General features: G+C 35.5%; 1 protein-coding gene across 1 annotated transcript in view; it reads right to left on the bottom strand.

The window, feature by feature from the left end:
* Positions 1–2,449: 2,449 nt before the first annotated feature.
* Positions 2,450–20,948, bottom strand: part of LOC131073560 (nuclear/nucleolar GTPase 2) — a 71,854-nt gene continuing 53,355 nt past the window's right edge. Inside the window, exons 9-11 of the mRNA XM_058010016.2 lie at positions 19,397–19,497; positions 3,539–3,596; positions 2,450–3,222 (exon numbers count right to left, since the gene is read on the bottom strand). Of these exons, the coding sequence (XP_057865999.1) occupies positions 2,695–3,222; positions 3,539–3,596; positions 19,397–19,497 (687 nt within the window). The 3' untranslated portion in view covers positions 2,450–2,694. The remainder of the gene's footprint in view (positions 3,223–3,538; positions 3,597–19,396; positions 19,498–20,948) is intronic.

The raw sequence follows: 20,948 nt of genomic DNA, 5'->3' as shown, positions 1-20,948 counted from the left end.
CATTACAATGCTAATGATTGACAGCCACCAGTCAATGCTCAAGAAATAGACATACTAGTATGTGCTTGCTGAAAGGTTGTGATTAAGGTGCCCAAAATAACAGACATCCCAAAAAAACATTTCTCCTACCATATCTTTTAGACAAACAATGATGGCCAGAGCAGGATTGGACCAAAAGCCCTCCATAATCTATGATTCATAACTAGGTCTCCACTTTAAGAAACAAGATAGTTGTGTATATTTTCCTCTATTTGTGTGCATCGAATTAAACTTGGCTAACAGTCAATCAAATGAAGCAATATCAACAAAGAAAAATAAATGTTAAATGTCCTTAACAATAAACAAAAGAATGCTGGACAGAAAGCCAAAAATACTGCAGACATTCGCAATTACCCTTGCAGAGATATATTTAGTCCAGCAAAACTGCAAATTTGGCTGAAATTGATACGAGAATTGGCCGGAGCAGAAAAGCCATAACTTTCTCTGCAATTCACAAACTACTATAAGACCTCTGATCTTGCCGCAGAAGCCTTTGAATCCTCACCTCCCAGCAATAAAAAATCTGATTGCTAAGCCAAAACAGCACAACCACCACTATTTTCCATTATCTCACAGTTGAAGAAAGTTATGTATGAAGGATTGCAGATATATTATGAAAAGCACACAGAAATACTGAAAGGGGAGGAGGTGAATCAGTATTCTAAAACTTTTTAAAAACATGAAATCTCATAAAACATAGAAAGCATACAACAAGACGCAAACACCAATTTTCTCATGGAAAACCCTTTGGGGTGAAAAACCATGGCACACAATAGCTTCCATTAACAAATGGGCACCAACCCAAATTACAAAAGTGAGTACCAACTCACAGAGAGCACCAACTCAGATGCATTGAAATATAGAAAAGAACTTTACATCATACACTAGAACTTCATGTTCCTCTTAGAATCTGCTACAAACTCCTCTCAGCCTGCTATAACCATATGTAGTTCTTGAATCTGCTACAAAAATTTCATGTGTATGCCTCTAATATTTTAAACATACAACATGCACCTCTATATCTTTTGTATGTTGTTCTTCATGTATGTATTCCTTCAAATCATTTGCAGTCGATATATAATTTATTTATTTTAAAACATCCAGCCCAATCCCCCCCCTATTTTTGGCATATCATTTGTTATCCAATGTAAAATCCTTAGCGGTTTCCAACTGTAGACCATTCAATGCATTTTTTCAGGTTGCATGTTTCAATTTTCTTTTAACAATCTAAGTGCTCCGCACCATATTTCAATATGCTCACAGTTTTAACTACTCAACTCGCATACCAAAATTGAAAACTTCTGCCACGGAGGACTGGGTGCATTTATTGAATATGCATATATTAGACCGCATACTGCTTGACCCTCCAATAATAGATCATCCATTGGTTACAAGACATGAGAAGCTGCTACGCACTACAATCTGCATGCTCCACCACACTCTATATACTCCTTGCGTTATATTTATAACAATCTGATCGAAGGCATGCTGGAGTGTAGCATATTGCCATGCAGAAAACCTTTATTTGGCACCTTCCATGTGTTAAATGCAGCAGACTATTGCGACGCACACACCCTTATTTGGATCTTTTAATATTCTTCTGAGGCGTTACACAAGTCTGAAGTTATAAATTGCATAGGCTTCCTAATATCACACATTTAAAAAATTTAAGGATGGCATTCCACTCTGAAATAGACAGGCGGGCATGTGACTTGAACAAGCAACCAGCTCAAGCTGTCACCCAAGTAGCTTAAACAAACAGCCAAGTAGGACTCAACTAGACAACCGGGTAGCTCAAAAAAACAGTTCAACCAAGTAGACAAACAAATCAACCAACAAGGCAAAAAGCTCAACCAAGTAGGCAAACAACTAAACCAAGTAGGCAAGTAGCTCAACTAAACAGTTGATGATCATCTAATGAATAATCAGCAGCTTGACAACTTCTGACATCAATGACAAAATATCCAACATATTATGCCCAAATGGAGGAAATGTCTTATGAAGAAGCTTCAGAAAACAGCAGCATCAATACATTCATCGTGTGAAGGAAATGCAGACTGTAGTTATGTTAAGGAAAAAGAAAATGCCAAACACTAAACACCATTTAAGGAAATGCACCAGAACAAGGATCATCTGTTGTTTGAAAAAAAGTCTTGAATAACAATCTAACAATTTATATTCAAACCGTATCATCCAAGGAACAACAATCCATGGTTCTGTCAAATATATATTACAGCATTCCCTTGAGTAGCACAAATTTCCAAATGTGTAAGGTGCAAAAACTTGCTTTGCACTCCATGGAGATTCAAGTGCATGTAAGGTGCAGATTCATTGCAATCTTTATTAATGTTACTGTTTTTCTTGAATCCATTTGAGGTTGTAATAAGACATCAAATGACAAAGCCAAACGCATTTTAAATAATTGATTTTCATAATTTTTTTGGTTAACGAATTCACATGTTCGCATTAATCGAACAAATGTTCCTGTTGATAAATAAATTATACAAAATTTTGATTGGTTGGAAATTAATAAGAATAACAACCAGTTATCACTTATCCATCACAAGAGTTACCCTGCTAGGTCAGGAACTAAAAAAAACTTCAAGAAAAAGCTGCATGGTTTCAACTTTGTCTACAAACAAAAATAAAATTTCTTTACCCACTGTCATCAGCCACATTTGCTGATGTTGAACTCTTGGCACCCATACTCGCCTTAACACTTTCCAATACTTCTTCCCATGTAAGAGATGGCTCCTCATCATCATCATCTTTCACGTTTGAGGTATCCTCTTGACTTACCTGAACAGCTTTAGCATCTTGAGTTTGATCATTTGAATTCACAAATTCAGACAAATTAGTAACATCATTACTTTCCTCATATACACCATCTTTATCATCTCCAATTCTCTCATCTTCATGGGTAAAGAAGTTCTGTTGCACTGGAACCTTTTTAAGTTGCTGGTTAGCAACAATGTTTGCAATAGCCTTTACAGTAGCGGCTTGATCTACCTCTTTAGACCTAGGTATTTTTTCAGTGTTGTCACTAACAGGAGGAATTTCACCTGAAAGCTCATTAGCTTGGTGATCTTGAACTTCTGGAGGAGGTACAAAGAAAGGAATCCTGCCCCTCTGCCAATCATGAAGAACCATCTTTGCAGCAGTCATCAAATCCGGTTCTCCACCCTGTAATAGAAAAAAAATAGATGAGTTAATCTAATCAGTCAAACAAACACTACTTATATCACTATTAGATCTAGTTTAAGACATTATAGCAGTGTTCCACGGATGTTGGGGATGGGGAGACGGGGGGACGCGGGGACGGGCTTTGGGGACGGGGGGACAAAGGGAAAACATTTCAAGGACGGGTTTCGGGGATGGGGGGACTTGGGCCTGGGAGGGGGGTAACGTGTTTTCGTGGAACACTGCATTATAGTACTTAGAATAGTAATCATTCAAGTTTCAATGCCACACCAGAACTGTATTTCCAAGTAGAATATACCTTCAAAAGCTTGCCAGATACTTTGCACAATTGACTGAGGAAATCTTCTTCATCAGTCCTGCAAAGAACATTCAAAACAAAAAATGAATCCCTTTGGCTAAACACAATAAATAACACAGATGTGACCTCAGAGCTACACACACATAACTTAAGTAGCCACTTGAAGCTAGAAAGGTGAATTAGTATTTTCTGAATGCTTATTCAAAGTTACATGTACACGTCCATCATTGTTGGGAACATTCAAAATCATATGCAGAACCATTAATTCAAGAGAATAAATACTCTGCTATCGCATCTGCTCAGAATCGGGTTAAGAATATGAGAATGCAAGTAGAAAGTTGTTACCAAAGCTCACTATAACAGTGCCTTAATCCATTCCAATCTCATCTCCTATATAAATCATGAAACATTTTACTTTAAAACTAATAATTTTCCAAAACCATATGCAGAACCATTAATTCAAGTGTTACAAATACTTTGATAGCACATCTGCTCAGAATCAGGTTAAGAATATGAGAACAAAAGCGAAAAAGCTGACACAAGAGCTCAGTACAACAGTACTTCAGCCATTTCTATCTCATCGCCTATGTAAATCATAGTAGGAATTAGTTTTCCACAATCCATAGAATTAGAATGCAAGCTTTTGGGTAATAATTTACAGTGACCAGGAAACTCGGGTTAAGGAATGGTGACCTCTATAACCATAGCCACATCTTGGAGTAACTATTTTTCAATGTAATATAGCAGCATCGTTACTCAGAGACTCTCCCATATTTCAAAATAATGTCCCATTCCCTAAATCCCACATTTTTTGGTGACTATTTCTGCCAATGACCAAGAAATACATGCATATAAGTGAAAAACCTTCCTATTACAAGTATAACTGATATACATTGTGAAAAAAGAGTTTTACAACAAGTTGAATAGAAAAGCTATATAAAAAATAAGTGGGGACATTGTAGATTAGATAGGACAATGAAGAAGCCCCCATTACGATCTCCTCTCCAACTCTACAATGATGGCTATTGACCTTACGGGATGAGACAAGGATAGGGAAAGCAGGTACAAGCACCCCAATGTCCACTCTTGGGCTTGGTGTGGGATGGCTTTGAGTGGACCTATCATGCTTCTTCCCCCAAACCCAAATGTGCCTGAATAGTAAGAAGTAATATAGATATTGTATGTATTGATTTAAAGATGATTATGTGTTATTATCTAACCCTAATATATGTGTGTGTGTGTGTGTGTGTGTGTGTGTGTGGGTGGGTGGTTGTGGTTGCAGAATCTAAATCCAGGCCCATATTGTTTAAAGGAATAAACAAATACATACATGATAAAACAATCAAAAAATTTGAAAATTTACCTTATATTTAATGTTGTCCATGAAACTGATTTTGATACAAATATTATGGATCCCTGTATCCTTATTTCATATGCCATTTTTTTCAGGACTTAAATCAGACTTTGAATGAAAGAAAGGTGCCTAATTATCCAAGGCCAAGAGGGATCAAAAGTGAGAGAGAGACCAAAATAAAAAACGAAACATAGATTCATTAAAACTTATGACGTGCTTGTAACTTAAAGAACACCCTCTAGCTCTTGTTGGCCCTATTAAAATATTTTTCCTGTGACATGCATTTTTGGCATATATGATCATAGCTCTGCTGGTTATACTCACTGCCCACACACAGCAATGAGTATTACAGTAAACTTAATCTGGTGTATGCACATACATTTACATATACAGTTTTAGTTGGTATATAGTAGATGTGCATGGTTTTTGTATGTCATATGGAGATATAAGAAGATTTTCATGTGTAGTGATAAATTATAGTTGGAAGTGGTAGGTTTGAGCTCTTCACCTTCTGGTAAGGAGTCTTTCTTGGGTGTCCCCGGGGCCCTAAAGCCAATCTTCATATGCCCATAGCATTGCAGCATAGAGACACAACATTATGTAATCATTGTCAACAAAGAAATGAAAATGAATTTAAATGACACCAAATGTAGAGAGATTTCTAGGAAGGTGTGTGATAGTTGAGATTATTTACTTAATGGGATAGCTTGGTAAGCATACCATCTGAATGGTTCGATTCCTCTTAGGTTTGCATCTATAGATTCCCTTTGCACAATAGCTCTTTTGGTAACAAGTGATTTATCACATTTCAGGTTGAGAAGACAGATCTTGTAACTAGTATACTAAAGATATCTTAAATACACTCATTTAAAAGACATTTTTTATTTATATAATTTCTATTATAATAAACAGCTAGAGAAATATTTTTATTTATATAATTTCTATTGTAATAAAGAGTTAGAATTAAATTATTAGTTTTGTAATTAATTAGTCTGGGCACTAACCCGGCCCCTGGTGAGACCACAATCAGGGACATGATCCCTGTACAACACATCACAATTTCCAGGAAGGTCCATAATAGCCAACACAACAAACATCCATCATGGGACTTGAACATGGGATCACTTGCATAACAACCTACAACCTAACTGTTGCACCACACTTCCATGTACATTATTATAAACTAGTATATAGTATATTATGCAATATATAGAATTTTTAAATAGAATTATCTAAATATATAATTTAGATATTCCAGAGCTCTCTCTCTCTCTCTCTCTCTCTCTCTCTCTCTCTCACACACACACACACACACACATGTGAATGGCCGTCAAAACACAGCCCACAGTAATTACAGCTAGATGATAGACCAATTCATCTAGATTTGGAACCATTATATATATTTACCAATTCCTTTAGCTAATTGTCACAAAAATATGTGGAAAAATTGCACCCAAGTTAGAGTTAACTATACCTGCATGTTACAAGGTCAACCCACTTAGGAACATATAAAAGTTGGTTAGGATGCCAAATTCATCTGTACTTCAATGATATTTTAAAATCCTCCTGAGGAGACCAAGACTTTTGTAATGGATATCCTTGTAAATAGTTATTTCATCAATGTGTGCTTCCCTTCATCCTTGCAATGTCATAGTCCTCATGCATGGGGAATGGGTCCCAAGGAAATTCTAGCTGGGGACGAATGATTGATCTAGATCCCAGATACTGGGAGAAGAGACTCTAAATTATGTGAATCTACAAAGTAATATTAACAACAAATAAATAAGCTAAACATTGATCAAAGAAAGACAGTACAAAATATTTGAACTGATTGGGAAAATTTTATTCTATGGATTTTGTACATAGCATACTGAGAAGGAAGATGTACCCTTGTCTATCTTCCACTAGTTACGTTTGTGCTATAACTTTGTCATGAAGTCTCATAATATATATAATAAACTTTAAGTTAGAAAGTCGTGAAGGCTAGAGAACTAATAAAGTAAGGTTGTGCTTCCACATGACTCTTCAGTTTCTGACAGTTGAGCGAAATGAAGTTAGAATATGGCTCACAAAGTGCTCTCTCAAACCTGCAAGGGTAACCCCTCAAGTCATACAGGGGAATCTGTCCATTCAAGGACAAAAGCAACAACAATGTTGACACTCAACAGAACCACAGGTTGTAAATGTATCTTAGCAGTTTGTTCTATAAGTGTTTGGAACCCAAACAAAGCCAATGATGAAAACTGCACAAGGTTTACTGTGTGCTTGGATGGTGTTCAATCTTCCTAAATTGTCTTGCACTACCGAATATGTGTGTGCCACACCTAATGCAGATAGATTGATGATCTTGGAGCTACCACATACCTAAGGAGAGAGCGTTCAGAAGTACGACATACGAAAAAGCATGAGTCAACATTACCATAAACCATGAGAATGAGTCTAGGGTTTCCCCTAAATTAGGGTATTGCTTTCAAGCAAATCTGGTGTCTTAACAAACAAATAAATGAAATAAATCTTTCCTCTAACTCTGCTGAAATATTTGTGTGCATGAATAAATTGTTTGAAAAATGTTGTATATTTTCCAAGGGTGAACACTTTTTTAGCTTTAAAAGCTTAAAAATTCTATTGTCTTCTCTGCTCCAAGCTACAAAAAGGGATCTAGATGCATGACGATGTGGTAACAGTTGCAATCACACCCACCAAAGGATCCAATCGAGGATTATCCAGCCATGCAACCAAATACACAAACACTCACAGCAGAACTCAATGACACAGTAGATAAACAGAAATACGATATTTATTGATTCTAATCACAAATAAAATTCAGAACCTTGCCACAAGGGCTTATAAAATGAGGAGGCCTTAACCTTCATTGAATCATAGGCACAACCAATGTGGAAATTACGACCTTCTGAGTGGATATATGATACAATATTCTTATTCTGTGACAGAACTCTATAAGCCTAGAATTATGATCTCAAAATCCAATGCAGGAGGATCCAGGGTGTATGAGTAATATGGCAATCACCCAAAAATATTTTCTTTCACGTTTTCCCTTGTTATGTAGGTTTCTTTAAGGTTCCAGTCTGAATACTCTTACCTCAAAAGTATAATTCTCACCACAAAGGCATATTATAGTTCCAAAAACCATTTTAGAGCATATCAAAATTCACAACTAAGATGTCACTCTGCAACACGATATTTCATTGCAAAGCTTCCAAATTGATGTCAGAGTTTTAGGATGATTTAACTCTACATAGATTCAAAATGATTCCTAAAAAGTAGTCATCGGCCAAATGCTGACTTGTCAAATATGTATAGAGGACCCAAATGAAGTATGCAACAAACATAAAAACTGTGCACCAACATTTGAAAACATATTCCAGCTTATTGGTCCCAGGGATGTTCCTGATTAGAACCACATCAAGTTTCATTTCACATACCACATTCATCCCAAACAGGCCCTTCTGCACATTTCATGGGCATACAGCATTGTACTACCTTGGTGGTCAACACACTTCATCCTATTTCCTTGCACTCTCTATATAAACTACATCCAACCTCATTGAAAGCCAACTGTCAACAAAGAATCAGATTTTGAGATCATAGCTCAAGATTACGCTCATAGACTTCAGTGGCAGAATAAGCATGTTGTATCACATACTAGCTCAAAACATTGTAATTTGCACACTTAATGTGCTTATGATCCATTGAAGGTTAAGGCCTCTTGTTGTAAGCCCTTCTGGCAATATTCTAAATGTATATGAGGCTGAGAATCAATAGAGATCATATTTTTGTTTATCTACTGTATAATTGACTTCTATCATGAGTGTTTGGGTATTTGATTGCATGGTTGGGTAATCCTTAACTGGATCCTCCAACCATGACTTCATCAAATAGTAGATGAGCATGGTTTTAAATTCTAAGAGAGAACATCAATTGGCATCAGATTGTGAGTGATATCTTCCAATATCATATATTGGGTATATGGTATCAAGAGAGTTCTACTCATAAACATATTGCTATATTGAGGCAATTTGCAAAGGAATCTTGTAAACAGACCATTGACTCTTAAGCAGTTTGCAAATAGAATTTGTATATAAATCATTGAACCAAAGGCAATTTGCAAGGGACTTTGAAAATATATCATCGAACTAGAGGCAATTTGCATTAGAACAAAAAGTCATGATGCCTCCACAAAGGGTTGATAGAGGCCAAGGTCTTGTCAATCTTGCTAGAAGATTAGAAGAAATGTTTAAGATGATGAGAAATATGCAGATCTGATTGAATGTTGTAGAAGAAGAGATGATAATCCTAGATATGATGAAAGTGATGAAAGAATTGAGAGAAGAAGAATTGTGCTAGAGAATGCAACAATTATCGAACAAATTGTGGAAGATCAAGAAGATATAAATCAGATGAAGGTGTTGAAAGCTATTTCTAAATTTGGTAGGAGAACTAGAATAGATATTGTTGGTTATTCTAATAGTTTGAATCTAAAACAATTGATTGAATGAATAAATTATCTAGAAGATTATTATGAATGTGAGGAAATTGTAGATCCTCAGACAGTTAGATTTGCTACGACTAAATTAAAAGGGTGTACTGCTATGTGGTGGAAGGAACAATTGGAGAGAATTAGAAGAGGTAAGGTAAAGATAGAAATATGGGATAATATGATTTCAAAGTTAAAAAACAACTTTAAACCTGTTGATTATTATACAAAATTGTAAAAAAGCTTAAAAAATTAACACAACAAAAAAGGTTTTACAAGAGAATAATAAAGCAGATCATAGTGAAGTATTAAGAGGAGCTATTTAGGAAGAGTTTGTACTGTCCCCTACCTGATCTATTTCAATATATTAAAATTGATTGATATTCTTCAATTAGTTATTATCAAGTGCTTATCTATTTTCCTCATTAGATGATTAATTTCATTATTCATAGTTCTTAATATAGATATCAGACCTTGCTACTACTTCAGTTTTAAGGGAGAAGGGTTTATGTCTGTTACCAAAGCGCTTAGAGACCAACTACAATAGGTTCCCTCAAAGTTTACAGATCCAAGCCCTTACCTATCTTGGGTCTATACCCTCAAGGCTTATGGGTTGCTGATCCCCACCCTATCTTGGGACTTAACCTATTGCTTGGATTTACACTACCCCTCTTTGGAACATCTCATTCCCATCTTCTTAAATACGGACAGTAATAACATGATTTAGACTATTAAGTATAAATATTTCTTATGTATTATGAATATATATGTGAAATTACGTACGACTGTCGTACATATTGCAGTCCATATTAATATTACTATCAATTCCACATAAGAACATTATTGGGCTTCATATATTAAGCATACTTATCAAACACATCCCATGCATACCACCAAGAACAAAGGATGTTACTGGATGCTTTGATTCCTTTTTCTTTATATCTCTCAATGTGAGGGAGAGGTCATACCTCTTCATCATGTATGCCCTTTGGCAAGAGACACACCCTTTCACCATTAACACCCTTTGAATGTGTGCAACTCTTCATTATTTCTGCCCTTTGAAAGGGACACAACCTTTCACAATCAGACCTGCACTTCTGATTTCCAAGTTATCCCCCTCCCAAATGATGTTCTCTTCTCCCTTTTATATCTTATTGTTGAGAGAGTCGCAACTTTTCCTTCCATGTCTTTTAACCATTCATTAACTTAATTATATTTAATTATATTCTTTATATTATAATTTAATTTTTAATATTTTAATTTTATTATTATTATTTATTATTTATTATTAAATTCTATTTCAAAGTGGGGACATTACAGAGTTTAATATGGTAAGACTAGATAGTTGAAGAGGCATGTCATTTTGCATTAAAGGCAAATTAAAAGTTGAATAATGGACTTGAGATAAGATAGACAGAAAGAAAAATACAGTGGCAGTAATAAAAGGCCTTACAATAGAGATGTCAAAGCAAGAAGAAGTAGCAATTCATACTTCAACAAAAGAACAAATGGATATCAAAGAAGCAAAGGAAGATATGGCAGAGGCAGTGGAACAATGTTCAAAGGAACTTTGTATGAATGTGAAGAAAGACATAGCATTTGAGTGTTTCCAAAGTCAAGGAAGTACTAGCAAAAGGACATAAGGTAGCACAGGAGTTGCATATTTTGATCAGAAGTCGAGGATCACAAAGCCTAATAGATGAACCATAAAAGGTGAGTCATTAATAATGAAAAGAGTTTTGTTAAAGCTTGATGGTATAGATAGAGATGAACTAGTGTAGGGTAGAAACCTATTTAGAACTATTGGCAGGACTGAGGGTAAGTGCTGTAAGGTTGTCATTGATAGTGGTCGCACAGATAATCTAGTGTCAAAAGAGATGGTTAATACACTGAATTTAAAATGGTTACACCATCCTACTCCATATAGAAATCTATGATTGTAAAAAAGAATGTAAGGTGTTGATTAACAAACAATGTTTGGTCAAGTTGAAGATAAGTGCATATCGTGATAAAGTATTGTGTGATGTTATGCCAATAGATATATGTCATTTATTGTTGGAAAGACCATTCAATATGATAGGAATATATACACAATGGATAAGAAAATACTTACATTGTGATGAAGGATGGTAAGAAACATACTTTGGCCCCGTCAAAGGAGAGAGAAAATCAAGTATGTGATAATGCTAAGTTTTGTTTGACGGATGGAAGGAAGTTTTAAAATGACCTGAAACATTGGAAGTTATGTTTTGCATTGATTTCTAGAGTATATGGTAGTGCAGGTGGAAAAAGAGAGCTGCAGCCAAAACTTTTACAATTGTTGACAAAGTACAATGAAATCATATCAAATAGCATGCCAAATGGATTACCACCAATGATTATCAAATATCATAATCTCAGAAGAAAGTTTGCCAAATAAAGCTACGCATAAAAAGATAGTAGCAAAGAATGAAGAGTTGAGCAGGAAGTGAAGAAATTGTTGAAGAGGTGTAAACATTCAAGAGCTTTGAATAAGATCACAATTAAGTATAGATTCCCATTGCAAAGGATGGATGATTTTATGGATTGTTGAAGTTACAGTCTTTCACTAAGATAGATATGAAGAGCGCTTACCACCAAATAAAAATTAAAGATGAATAAAAGATTACATTCAAGACAAAAGGAGGAGTTGTATAAATGGTTGGTTATGCCTTTTGGATGAACTAAAAGACATTGAGGTTATATTAGTGATTGTTTACATGGATGATATTTTGATTTCACAACTAAAGAGGAACATCTATAGCACATTAGATTAGTATTACAGAGACTATGAAAAGAAAAGCTGTTGATCAATGTCATTAAGTGTACTTGGGATTGGTAATCATGATAGATGGTTTGAAGTAGATACAAAAAAGTAAAAGTAATTGTTGAATGGCCTACACCAGTAATGTTGCAAAGGCAAGAAGTTTCCATGAATTGGCCAGTTTTTACAAAAGGTTTATTAGAAATTTTAGAGGTATTTGTGCATCAATAATTTAAGACCATGAAAGAAGACAAAAGTGGATTTATGTAGACATCAAGAGCAAACAAAAGTTTTAAGCTATTGAGGAAAAATATTACAGAACAACTAATATTAGCATTGTCAAATTTTGATAAGGTATTCCAAATTGATTGTGATACAAGTGGGAGTGCAATAGAGCAATTCAAGTCAACAAGGTAGACCAATAGAATATTTTGATGAGAAGTTGAACAATGCAAGGTGAAAATACTTGATATATGATCAAGAATTTGATGCCATAATTCAAGCATTGAAAAAATAGAAACAATATTTGCTGCCTAAAGAATTTGTGTTGTAAACAGATCATCAAGTGTAGCAATATTTGAATAAATGTGGTTAAAATATAATCAAAGCAATGTAAGATGGGTTGAGTTTATATTGAGCATAGGAATGGAAAATCAAACAAAGTTGCAGATGCATCGAGTAGAAGAAAGAAATAGCTAGTAGAGATGAGAGTTGAAGCAATTGGATTTGAAGAGATGAAACATTTGTATGAAGCTGATGTTGATATTGCTGAAACATAGAAGATGCGTAAAACCTGCAAGTATGCACAGATGTACATCTTTGATTGCTTGATTCAAAATGACATGTTCAAAAATGGTCAATTTTGTATTCTCATAAGCTCAATGAGAGAGACTTTGATAACGGAGTAGCATAGCAGTCAATTAGCAGCACATTTTGAGGTAGACAAAATAGTAGAATTGGTGAGTGAAAATTAATTTTGGCCACAGATGTATAAGGATATGAAAGGTATGTTCAAAGTCATAGAACTTATGGTTGACTATCTCTTGTGCAATTTGATAAGTTCTATGACTTTGAACATACTTTTCATATCCTTATACATCTGTGGCCAATATTAATTTTCACTCGCCAATTCTACTATTCTCTTGTGCAATTTGACTAGTGGCCACTTAGTCAAACACCTGCCAGCAGTAAATGTTCCATCATGCCTCCATGCATTCAATAGATTCTCAACATGCAAGTGGGACCCCGCCGTCATAGGAACTTATAATTTTCCGGGTTGTGCTTCATTAATACAGAATATTCTTTTTGCGTGTTGCCAACTCATCTTTTGCAAGAATCTTTCTATCCCGAGCTCACAAAACACATTTAGGAAGATTCTCTTGCCTTGGAAGAATTTTAACAAATTTTTTTCACTTCTGAAGGAACCCTGTTCATCTGGAATGTCAAGAGAGAAAATTCTTGTAGAGAATTTTTTCATCTTGAAGGAATTGTATTTATTCTTATCTCGTTTTGAAGGAGATTTCTGATCAATCCATCACTTTTCCTATTTTTAAGGAATTATTTTGTTCCAAGCTCCGGAACTCGAGAGAGAAAACTCTCTCCCTTGACCACTTTTGTCTTTGCCTCGAAATTTCTTCAACTTTTGATGAATTTCCATGCTCGAGGTACGTTTTGAATTTTTTCCCTGAAGGGATTTTGTGAGATTTTGCCAAGATCTAGAGGCAATGAAAAGCACAAATAAGAGAGACAAAATAGATGATAGGAATAAATTGTATTCTATAAAGATGAAAATAATGATCAACTGGATCATCAATCGTTCCATTACATACAATGAATATGAGTCTACTTATATAGGCAAGACTATATGGATATGTGAGCACACAAACATGACATGTAGCCTAATAAGAAACAAGGGTAGGTAGGAAATATAGGTAGGAAATAGGTGTGGGTAGGTAGGAGAAACAATATAATAGTCCACATGAGGTGGAATGTAACAACAAGATAAGATCAACACCATAAAAGGTAGAAATTCTCCTACACACACTATCCCAATGTTGGCACAAACACCCAAGTGTCTCATACCCAAACTACTATATAATGCATTTCCTAAGTAAACTTAAGTATAGTGTAATAATATCCAAGATGAATAATTATTTACACCAACACCCCCCCTTAAGTGCAACTTAGGGGAATGCAACTAAGCAATGCAAGATGGGTCCTAGCTACAAGGCCATGTTAGGTACCCATGTACAAATGCAAATACATGCAAAACAATGCAAAGAAATCTCTCACAAAGCAGGGAAAGAGAGAAAAACCCAATGGGAAAAAACCCTCCCCCAAAAGAGAGATGATGAAAGCACACAATGCTCTCAATGATGAATCTCCTGCAAAGATGGTCCAATGCTATTGACCAAAATTCCTCCCCATAAGGAAGAAAGAGAGCCAATGCTGCACCAATAATGTCAAAGTGTGACAAAACCAGGTACCAAGTCGATGACGATGAATCACTCACTGCAACAACAAGAAGATCAAACATGGAGACAACCTGCTGTGAGCATCATCTGGATACTCAGAAATAGAAGAAATACTGGTACAATCCAAGTCTCACGGGAGACCTGCACAAATGTGTACAATCTAAGTCTCAACTGGAGCCATGCACCAAGTCTCACAAGATATTCCTAATCTAAGTGTACAAGAGGATTACATCAAATAGTCAACAATGACAAGATACAAAAAGGTGTGGCACTTTATGATAGTGCGAGTACAACATAGCTCAAGCAAGAGCATACATCGTGATAAAATATTCAAATGTGGAAACATGAAAATGATGCCACCAACAAAGAAGCCCTGTAGAATACTGCATATGAAGATGCCTCCGAATGGAATTTCACCAAGAGATATAAATGAACAACTAACCCCCCATAAAAAGATCATGTTGACACTTGCAAATAATGACAAAGTGGACTTCTAATTTCAATGATTACAACTTCTCAAAATGAGATATAAGAGAGTTCAACAAATACTGCTAGTGATCTAAACTAAGATCCAAGCAAAATACAAGTACTAAATAGGCTAAAAATGACCAAATACTGAAAGTACAATTTCTACTCAAAATCACTGCAAACTAATGGTTGATTATGAAAGTAGATGAAAAATTATGCATTTTTAAATAAAACGACACCTGAAAAGGAGTCCATATGAGCCCAAACGAAACCTCCAAAGTTGTCAAAATCAAAATTTTATGATTTCCGAAAAACATGTATCCGAAAAACAGAAAACTCCTGCACCATTGTACAGATCACGAAATTCTACCCCAAAACAAAAAAAAAATTGCTCGAAAAAAGGAGTCCGGATGAGTGACATATCACTATTTGAAAATTGTCTGCAAAATTATAATTTCTGAAAAATTTCCGCCGCAGCTTCGAACTTCAGATGCCTCTAGATTTGGCCTCCGAAGTCCGATTTGGATGAAATAAAAGGCAAAACTGAGTTTTTTGGACCTCCTCAATCCATTGGTAACCTCAAATTTGATCCATCAAGCTTCAATAATAACCTGCAATAGAAAGGTCCAAAATACACAACCTCAAATAGCATTAAATTTCTCTCAATTGGCAAACCAATGACACTCTAATGGCTCTGATACCCTGTGAGATTTTGCCAAGAACTAGAGGCAATGGAAAGCACAAATAAAATAGATGATAGGAAGAAATTATATTCTATCAAGATGAAAATAATGATCAATTGGATCATCAATCGTTCCATTACATACAATGAATATGAGTTTGCTTATATGGGCAAGACTATATGGATATGTGAGCACACAAACATGACATGTGGCTCAATAAGAAACAAGGGTAGGTAGGAAATAGGTGTGGGTAGGTAGGAGAAACAATATAATAGTCCACATGAGGTGGAATGTAACAAGATAAGATCAACACCATAAAAGGTGGAAATTCTCCTACACACACTATCCCAATGTTGGCACAAACACCCAAGTGTCTCATACCCAAACTACTATGTAATGCATTTCCTAAGGAAACTTAAGTATAATGTAATAATATCCAAGATGAATAATTATTTACACCAACAGGTTTCCTTTCTTCTCTATCCTTTACTTGATTTTCATGCCCCTCTTTTCAACTTCATCCTTGGGCGGAATTTTCATGTTGTGGAGGAATTTTGAATGGATCAAGAAATTCCTCCTTAACCCCTTGCTAGTTCTCTACACCTCTAACTGGGCGCTGATTTGACCCTATGGAGGAATATTCATAATTCATGTTTTCCCTTCTTGACCTCCATTTGGCACATTCTACCTAGACATGGGCGTTGAATTCACCCTCTGCAGGAATTTGCTTTGGAAGGAAGAATCCTTCATCACCTAGATTTGGTGCTCTCTCCTTAGTCATGGGCGTTGTTTTGATGGTGTAGAGGAATTCATGTTTGGAGGAAAAATCCTCCACCACTCCCTTCTAGTGCTCTCCGCCCACACTTGGGTGCCAAACTCATTGTGTGCAGGAATTTTGGTCATGGAGGAAAATTCCTCCTTGACCCCAATCTAGCGCCCTCATACCTTGCTTGGGTGCCAAAAACATGTAGTGCAGGAATTTTGGTCATGGAGGAAAATTCTCCCATGACCCCAATCTAGCACCCTCATACCTTGCTTGGGCGCCAAAAACATGTAGTGCAAGAAGTTTGGTCATAAAGGAAAATTCCTCCATGACCTCACTTTGGCACCAAATCTCCTTTGGGATGTATTTTTTATGCAAGGACATCTCGCTTGACTTTTTCTCCAGACAGCCATTTTTGCACTTACCAGATTGGGATGCCATTTTTGGATTGGAGTGATTTCTCTACCAAACTTAGAAGATTTTCCAAGTTTTCCCACTTCTGGAATGAATTCTAGGAGGCCATGAAATACCTAAAAAAATAGGAATGTTCTAAAAATAGAAAGTTGCTCAGAATTCGCTCAAATTTAACTAGTAGCTTCCTTGAAGGATCCTGATTCCAATGCAATGTTCAATTTTTTCAGAACCCTATGGAAAAGACCTCAAATCTAAGTCTAAAGAGCAAAACCCTAAAATAGGCAAAACAAGTTCCAGACTTAGACAAGTTTGCTCAAACGACTTGCAAACTTGATCAAATTCACCCAAAACACTTGCAAACCGAAGAGATACAAGAGACTGCTACGGAAAGACCCAAAGAACCAAAACCAAAAGACCAAGAGGACCTAAAAAGTAGGGGGTCCTCATTTGCAATGGAGTGATGTGTGAAAACATCACAACAATACTCTCACCAAAAAGATTGTTCTCACTACAAAGGCATATTTAAAGATTGTTCTCACTACAAAGGCATATTTTGGTTCCAGTCACCCTTTCAGCACATCAAAATTCCAAACTAATATCTCATTGTGTGATACCACAAATCATCACATTTCATTGCAATGCTTCCAAATTGATATCAAAACTCCAAGATCATTGACTCTACACAGATTCAACATGGTTTCTCAAAAATAGTCATCAGCCAAATGTTGTGACTTGTCAAATACTTTCAAAGGACCCAATTGAATTTTGCATAAAACATAAAAGTGTTGTGCGAACATTTGAATACATGTTCAATCTCATTAAACTCTGGAAGGTTGATGATAAGAACCATATCAAATTTCATTGTACATATCTCAGTGTACCACACTCGTTCCAAACAAGCTCTTGTACACGTTTCATGTGCATAGAGCATTGTACTATCTTGGTGGTCAACACACTCCATCCTATTTGCTTGAACTCTCTATACAAATCTCATCAAACCTCATTGAGGAATTAGATTGTGAGATCATAATTCAAGTTCAAGTTCATAGAATTGATAGCAGAATAAAATCATTGTATCAAACATCAGCTCAAAGGGATATAATTCACACATGGATTGTGCTTATGATTCTTTGAAGGTTGAGGCTTCACGTTGTAATCCCCTATGGCAAGATTGTAAATGTATATATGACTATGAATCAATAAAATATTTTTTTGTTTATCTATTACATCATTGAGTTTCATTGTGAGTGTTTGTGTATTTGGCCACATGGTTGTATAATCCCTAACTTGACCCTCTAGCCATGACTGCATTAGAAATAGAGATGATTCAGGAGGTCAAAAAATAGTGGTAGAAAGCAAGGTTGGTGAGCCATCAAGGGTGAGTTCCTCGCATACACAGTTTAATCCTATTAGTGTGGATGAGCCACTGTTTGAGGATATTGCAGCTATACCATGTTCGATAAATTTACCAAGTTATTACTGAGTTTTTGAAGAGTCTTGAGTTTTTAAAACTTTTGGACCTACTGAACAATAGCCAAGCCCGGGTCTTATAACCAATGGTTTTAAATTTTAATAGCCGTCCCCAAAATCAAGAAAAATCTTTACTATCTCCTGGACCATGTTTCTGCATGCCCCCATTCCCAGAACTCAAAGAAACACAAGAAAAAAAAAACAAGTAAGGCTTGGGGGATTTGGAAAAGGCAAGTAAAGTAGCTCTTGAAAACAAGCCAAATCAATCAAGATCTGGACAATCTCAAGAGTTGCTTTCTTACAAAGTGCCCATGGAACCATGCACAAAAGCTAAAGCTGATTGCTTCAAAATTCACTAGATATCAAAGAGATTCCATCATGTTAACTTTGACAACCATGTTGAAACCAAATCAAAGAACTCTTTACTTTGACCATCAGAAAATCAGCATCACATGTGATACAAAACAAATTTGAGGATTTTACTTGTAATCATTTCTCCATGCAGTTAGATATTCAAGACTTTGGGATCAAAAGTTGAACAAATATTTGCATTGACTAGGAAAGCATGTTCAATGTTACATGCCAACAATTTCCTAACATGTGATGTCCATAATTATGAATGCTTCTTTTTGCAAACTACAAGAACGTGAAATATGACAGCCAATATGTGTCCAACAATATATAAAAAGCAATTGATGATCTAATTCATGATGCAGTCTAAACCCATCTATATCATAAATAGTAATTTATCATGTAAACAGTAAGATCATAATGAGAAGGAAAAAAAGCATGAGATTATTTTGTCAAATGATCAACCAAGATTATAATTCTCAAACATGATTTCCTTAGAAATTTCTGAACGGTTGACTTCAAGATTGATTACTAAAAGAGTTTGAACAAAATCTTCCAGACCTAATAGGCAGGAGAACACTCAGATATGACAGTCAAGGCTTACCAATCCTTTAATTTGTATGCTCTTTTGAGGTAATCCTTCTTCACTCGACGAAGAACCTCACCAATATGTTCAGTTGCATCTTGTAAATTTGCAACACGAACCTAGTAAAGACAAAGAATATTCAACATTAGTGTGTGTATTATAGTGGATAGAGAGAATCTCAATGTTATAGATAGGCTTTGATTGCAACTGAAAGAATTTTCACGCAGTTAGTTGACATTAATTATATAAAAGTTGAATACAGGGCAGACAAAAATAAACAATTTTTCTCATTTCAAAATATCAAAATCACAACCAATAGCAAAGAAAAAAATGTATTAAAAACAAATCTCAAAAAGTTCTTTAATAGATTCATACAAGAAGAGATAAAATTCCCACTCTTAAAAATCCTAGTTTTTTTTGTCAAACTAGACAAAAGTCGAACAAAACTGATGCTCTTCATTTTTCCATTAACTGTCATAGAATCCTAAGGTGGATTTGCAAGTCCAATGAGTTTTTTTGTTAGGTTTTCACTTGCTAGCATGTATTAGCCCCACTTTCAATGAACTCCTGGTATATACTTATAGCAAAGATTTGTACAGAGAATAATTTACCACATGCTTTATGCAGTTCAGGCTTTACATAATCATACCAGGACTCTCAGTGAACACATACATTAATATATGTAAAAATATGTTGATGGTACAAATTAACATATGGTTGGCAAGCAGTTACTACTAGCCATTGAATTTGTTGGCTGCAATCTCACAAATACAAAAATGGGTTCCTGACTTAAAATTGACTACATATTCCTTTCAATGATTGCCAAAGGAGACTTGTCACAGTGATAACATTGAACCCAACATGAGAGCAACCCTATTGTTCCATGTAATCATAGTGTTTATGACAATAAACTCTCATTAACATTATTCATTCAACTGAAATCTCTGCGCTTATTCACCTTATATAATCCTATTACCTCACATTATATGATAAAAGTTAAAACAATCATCTTTGATAAAATGTTCCCCTTGTGATTGTGTGCTTGAGCCACCATATCGTGATGAAATCTTTGTACTTTGTGCTTATGTCTTAACCATTAAGTTTTTGTAGTTAATAAATTAATAAATTAATTTTATGTGATGATGTAGATTTGATCATCTCCTCATGCAAGGAAGTCTTGATGTAATAAAGAAAGAACTGTTGTGCAATCCCCAATGTGATACAAGCAATATGATTACAATGAAAAAGTTGGTCCCAACTATGCTGTGATGTCCCCATCCTAGTCAGGACTTTAGAGTTGATGAGTTAGATTATTTCTTGGACCCTCGTAGGCTAACAGGGTATGGACAAAGGGTCATGGAGACATTGGATGGAGGATGATGTTCTTCAGTTTAGTGTTGGGTTCAGTTCAGGCTTCATTTGAGCAATTTCTGACTCCAATTCAGGGATTTGCTATTTATAGCATTTTGGCTATTTTTAGATGGGAAGTTGGCTATTTTTAGACAGGCCCCTGGTCACATGGGTTTTGTGAGCTTTATCTCCAGCTTCTGACAGTTCATCTTTTGGAGTC

This window comes from Cryptomeria japonica, chromosome 10 (genome assembly GCF_030272615.1).
Source record: "Cryptomeria japonica chromosome 10, Sugi_1.0, whole genome shotgun sequence".
Taxonomy (NCBI): domain Eukaryota; kingdom Viridiplantae; phylum Streptophyta; class Pinopsida; order Cupressales; family Cupressaceae; genus Cryptomeria; species Cryptomeria japonica.
Note: the sequence above shows the minus strand (reverse complement) of the source record. Positions and strands in the feature narration are given on the sequence as shown.